General features: G+C 48.4%; 1 protein-coding gene across 1 annotated transcript; it reads left to right on the forward strand.

Moving 5' to 3' along the window:
- Positions 1 to 4,207: 4,207 nt before the first annotated feature.
- LOC125512702 (xyloglucan endotransglucosylase/hydrolase protein 24-like) lies at positions 4,208 to 5,542 on the forward strand. The gene is made up of 2 exons (XM_048677800.1): positions 4,208 to 4,701; positions 4,823 to 5,542. The coding sequence occupies exons 1-2, from the start codon at positions 4,399 to 4,401 to the stop codon at positions 5,405 to 5,407; spliced, it is 888 nt and encodes a 295-aa protein (XP_048533757.1). The 5' UTR covers positions 4,208 to 4,398; the 3' UTR covers positions 5,408 to 5,542.
- The last annotated feature ends 624 nt before the right edge of the window (positions 5,543 to 6,166 follow it).

Raw genomic sequence — 6,166 nt, forward strand, 5'->3', positions numbered from 1 at the left:
TGTAGTATCATACACTAGTATCACATGCATGATACTAGATCATATAAAATGATGTGCTACTTTGTCTCACGCATGGCAATAAATGTAGTCTTATATGATAGCAACATATGATATCATGCATTGCGGATGTAGTATCATACACTAGTATCACATGCATGATACTAGTATATGATACTCCCCATTACAACCAGTCTAAGACTAATCACAGTGGAAGTAACTTAATTCCATACGGTATCATAATATGATACTCAACCCTCTCTTTCTTCATTTAATTCTAGGCCACCTCATCAAATTTGCCAACTAGTTGGCATGCATGATACTACTACTTATGATACTCCCATTACAACCAGCCTGGTAGAATTAATATACCTAGTCTAAATGGTCGCCGCCTGATCTCTTTGTTCTCCTCGAGCAACCGGCTGAAGAAGAATCATGCAAGACACCGGCTGTATTCGTCGGCGTCGCCTCGGCGGTGGCCTTCATGGGATACAATCGGCGGCGGTCTCCCATGTTCTACTTCTCCTTGATGATGGTGACGGGCGGGGACGTGTTGGCCGTACCTCGTCAACATCCGCGTAGCCGCGTCACCTCGTCGACATCCGTGACGGCTTCTTTCTCTGCCTGCATGGCGCAGCTACGCGCGCGTCAACGGCGGATGGCGCAGGCGCAGACACGGGAGGCGCTGTATGACGCGGTGACGTCGAGTGCAGCGACGATACCCGTGCCGCCGTGCTCCCCGACAAGTCGGCGTGGAGCAAGTCGGCACTCTTCCTCGAGCTGTATTGGAGCGGCCAGCTGCGGAACCACGCACTGGTTTAGTGCGGCAACTGCCTTCGACGGGCTAGGCGAGGTAGGTGGAGCAGCGAGCAGCCTCGCTCGTAACTACCGGGCTCAGCGGGCCACCCAAACGGCTTTTATGCCGGAGAACTGCTCTTCCTGCTCGTCGGATGCCGCCGAAAGAGTGGACAAAATGGTGGAAGGAGGAGTTTGGCCGGCGTCCTGCTCCTGAACGGACGTGTGTGGCGGAGTGGATTTCTCGCATTCCACGTGGGTTTCAATATCTATATCTATACTCCTATATAGTTCCTCACTTAAGAAATACATTTCTTTCAGAGACTATAACTCATGTGTACACTTACAAACACATTAGTTCCTTAAGCTATTTGTCTTCAATACTCCAAAATCTCTAAGGGGACATTAAATGCACTTTCAGAACGATATGGTAGAAAACTCAAATGCAAACCGGCCGTAGCCTCGAAATGGGGCAGGCTGACATGCTCATGTGAGTGATTCCTCGGAACCCTTATGTGGCACTACCTTCGTCTTGGTTTATCAGTCCCCATTATAATTTGTGCCAAATTTTGATCAAATATTTAACTAATAAAATGTTAGTGCATGTCAACAAAAGTTATATTGTTGTATTCGTATTTGAACATAGTTTTTAATGATATAATTTTTTGTGAAATGCATAAACATTTCATAAGTTAAATTTATGGTCAAAATTTGACACAGATTACAATTGGTAGAGGTAGTAATCCATATCTAATCCTCATTGTGTCTAACTTATTTGTTTGTATTTTCTTATCACGTTTTGCTTTGTTTTTCCTTTTTTTAGTTCCTATTAAGTTTACATAATTTGCATAATCCTTTTTAAAAAACACATGTTTTTTATAAAAAATATATGATTTTTAAAAAACACATGACCATTTTTTAAATCACACCAGCTTAAAAAAAGTACCCGAACTTAGGTTAAAGGCTTGGAGATTTAAAAAATACCTGAACATTTTTTTCATGCCTTTTTTTAATGTTCGTGTAATCTTAAAAATAATCGCACATTTTTAAAAATCTTCATATAATTTCAACATGTGTTCACATTTTTTTTTAAAAGGATTAATGTGACTTTAAAAAAATGTTCATGCGATTTCTAAAAGTGTTCACACATTCCTTAAAATTATGTTGGCTATTTTCAAAAAAAAAATATTTTTAGAAAAGAATAAAATAGAGGAAAATGAGAAAATTGACTTGGAAATACCCCGAAGCCACCATAAAATCATCTTGGGTAGTGCCCATAACTAGGATGGCCCGCAGCTAGGGCGCCGATAGGCAAAGCACCCGCAACATTCGAAGTAGTGGTTAATACTCCCTCTGTAAAGAAATATAAGAGTGTTTAGAATACTAAAGTAATGTTCTAAACGCTCTTATATTTCTTTACAGAGGGAGTAGATCTTTTGCGGGCCTAATTCATCATATGTGTGATGTATTTATTTTTAATAATAGATGTAGCACAACGGGTTTCAAAGGGAATGACTCCATGCACATCCAATTTACCCTCTATCACAGTCTATCTAGTGCAATATATGAATTGAAAAGGCAAATTCCCTCCCTCTCCTCGAGTTGCAGCCTCGATCGAACATCCTCCGCGCGAGCGTTGGCAATGCGGAGAGCCCACCAAGCGGGGGGCATCACATTTTTGCGCAGGGAGGCACTGCACGCAGTGCGGAGGGGCCCTACCAACGGCATTCTTTTCCTTTTTCATCTTATTTTTTTTTGTTCTTTCCTTTTGTGGATCTTGAAAGCTTGAAAGTTTAGATTTTCTTTCAAAAAGTTGAAAGTTTGAAATTCTAAAAGTTAATTTTTGAAAGTTAAAACGTGAAAGCATGAAATTTCAAAAGTTTCAAATTTAGAAAGTCGCAGTAAAGATTATTTTTGAAAGCACATACTAGAAACTTCAATAATTCTAACAATAAAAAACCCATCCCCCTGCTTACATATCATATAGAAACTAACATGTTCAAAGTTAAATTAATTGATGCATATATAGATGTACATACATTCCTATGTAGACTGTAAGGAAGACAAAGACGTAGATGATGACTGGGCCAAGGAGGTTTAAGAAAGCGCTGCTTGAGTAATGCGCGTTGCTGCCGTAAATGAAGGTGCAAACGAGACAGGCGAAGTCGACGAGGGTGGTTAGTATCAGCGCTGTCATCTTGGCATGTGTCTCATAAAACCTTTCGCTGCATACCAGCCCCATGATGAATAATGAGGTGAGGAAGGCATAACTATCCGGGTACTTGTAGCCCATCACCGGGTCTCTTTGCGTCCAAAACCGGCCTAGGCCATGGCAAAAAGTGCGGCGGCCTAGGGCCCATCTTAAATTTAAAAAATGATTTATAGAACAAAAAACCAACATGGATGGGGGCATATGCCCCCCCCCCCCCCCCCCCCCCCCCCCCCCCCCCCCCCCCCGCACTTCACCACATTGTATGTATTCAATAGTTATAGTTGAGTACATTATAATCATTATTTGCATCATATAATTACATACCGACGATGTATTGAGACTTTATTTGCCAACTAAAATTATTATTATTTTACATCTATGCCTTTGTATTTTTTATGATATACGATATATATTGTTAACAGTATATATGTTACTCTGTTAACGTCCATTGTGCCTCAATCGCACTAGTACCTTCGTAATGTTAGGGCCGGCCCTGCCAGAATCCGCCCGGGAGAGTCATCACTGGTTGGTACGCCAGCGTCGACGCCGACAACATAAGTCACCCATGCATATCTTTTATCCACTTCTTTTGCTTGTCCAGCAGCTGGCCGTCCTTGTCATCTTCATGGAGGATGAGCATGGTACTGTCTGAGAGAGGCGCTGGCGCTGAAGCCGGCCGATCCGCCCCCCTGCTCGATGTTGATGTCAATGACAATGTCTTCTGCAGCACCTCCCTCTGTCTGGTGATGCGACGACACAGTCAGCCTGCCTAGCGCGATCGAGTGGCACACCGTATCCTAACCTATAAGGTGGCTGGGCGACCCTCCCTCCCGAGCGTCCCTCGATTTCGCGCCATTGCTTGCCGTTCGATCGGGCCTGGTCGGGTCAACACTGCTACACTGCCGTTTGATTTTGACTGAACGTTGCGTCGTGCTGGGCGATGGAAAGAAAAATAAGAGCGCATTTTTAGTTGACCAAGCAACCCCCCCGCTCGTGCATCTGTGCATGGGCAGCATGGCGCATTGGAAGGTAGGTTACGCAGGTGGCATGAAGGTAGGTTAGGTAGGTAGCGAGGCCAGCGGGAGGCCATGGAAATAATGAAGCTCCCTGGTAAGTATGCACGAGGCCGTGTTATCATCCAATAACAAGCCCCAAATATTGCAAATGAGCGAGCCAGCCTAACATTCCATGGATCCTAACATGCCATGCCCCTGGCAGAAACATTCTCAAGAACATGGCACGTTCCTCCAATTAATCGACCCCTTCCCCGTTTCATCATCTCTACATCTTCCGCATGCGCGTTATAAACTCAAATCTTGATCGTATGGAGGGCACGGGAGGAGGTAGAAGAAGAAGGAAGGAAGGGAGAGATCGTGTCAATTAGTTAGCCAGCCATGGCGTCGTCGTTGCCGTCTTCTTCTTGTTGGCATTCCATGGTGTTGGTGGCCATGTTGGTGGTGGTGGTCGTGGATCAGATGGCCATGGCGTACATGTACGACGACATCGAGATCGTGTGGGGCGACGACCACAGCTTCTTCTACATGGACGACGCCGGCGACGACGAGATCCTCGCGCTCTGCCTCGACCAGACCCACGGCTCGGGGTTCCACTCCAAGGAGGCGTACCTCTACGCCCGCTTCGACGTCGACCTCATGCTCGTCCCCGACAACTCCGCCGGCACGGTCACCACGCTCTACGTAAGTCCGTCGATCGATCTCCGTCCGCCGCCACGCCAATACGCCATGTCAGGGCGCGGTCACCGTGCCCCGCGTTTATCCATTGGCGGCGAAATATTAAGAATGTGATCGGCGCGTGCAGCTGATGCCGGAGGACGTGCCGTGGGATTACCACGACGAGGTGGACCTGGAGTTCCTGGGCAACGTCACCGGCGAGCCCTACACGCTCCACACCAACATCTTCGCCAACGGCGTGGGCAACCGCGAGGAGCAGTTCCGCCTCTGGTTCGACCCCGCCGCCGGCTTCCACACCTACTCCATCGACTGGAACCCCAAGCGCATCACGATCCTGGTGGACGGCGTGCCGATCCGGAGCTTCAGGAACAAGGAGGAGCACGGGGTGCCGTTCCCGACGTGGCAGAAGATGCGGCTGCACGGGAGCCTCTGGAACGCCGACGACTGGGCGACGCAGGGGGGGCGCGTCAAGACGGACTGGTCGGAGGCGCCATTCTTCGCCCACTACCGCAACCTCCGCGTGTCCTGGTGCCGGCCGCCGCCGGGGGTGGCGTGGTGCGGCGACGAGCCGCCGGGGTCGACGTGGTTCGACCGGGGCCTCGACGCGGCGGCGCTGCGGCGGGCGCGCGACGCGCACATGATCTACGACTACTGCAAGGACGTCCAGCGGTACAGGTGGTCGGGGCTCCCCAAGGAATGCGTCGTGGAGTAGTTGCATGATTTCTCTTGTAGGTTTATGTCTCTGGCTCTGTACATTACTTTGCTTGTTTGTTCTGGTCTAGATTGAGAACTAGCTGGACTTTTTGTTAATCTTTAGAAGTTTCATTGCAGAATATATTTCTCTACTATTAAAGGAGAATCTGCCCTCGTCGTGATGGTTCGACCATCCTCCCCTCGTACATACACCCCCGCAATAAAATTCCCATCGCACGATCTAACCGCAAAACAAACAGCCGGTTCACGTAAGGAAAAACATCGAGAGAAATAGGAGCCGGCGAAATAAAAGGGAAAACAGAAATAGCCACGACCCCACTAACGCACGTCCCACGTTCCAATCTCCCCAGACGACCTCGTCGCCATTCCCCTCCCTCCAGAGAGAAATCTCCTCACTCTTCCCGTCGCCTCCGCGTGCCATGGACGACACATCGTCTCGCCGGCCGCCGTCACCTGAACCCAACCAGCCCTCCGCTCCCGCCCAGATTCGACCACTATTCTCAATTCGCCGCGGCATGCCTCGCGTGGCCAATCCATGTCTCCCACCGGTGATCAGTAGGTGTGCGGTCGTGGTTGCGACGTATCCTCCCCGGTTCCCTCCTCCTCCTCCTCACCCAAGCCGCACCTCCGTCCACGCGATGCCGGCCGACGGCTCCCACTTCGACTCCTGATTATAGTTGCTGCCTTTTGCAATGTCTGTGCAATTCTGATTGTTTAGTGTGTGCTCTCAGTTCATTGCCCGCCTCAGCAATGAGGA

Source organism: Triticum urartu, chromosome 6, assembly GCF_003073215.2.
Source record: "Triticum urartu cultivar G1812 chromosome 6, Tu2.1, whole genome shotgun sequence".
Lineage (NCBI taxonomy): Eukaryota > Viridiplantae > Streptophyta > Magnoliopsida > Poales > Poaceae > Triticum > Triticum urartu.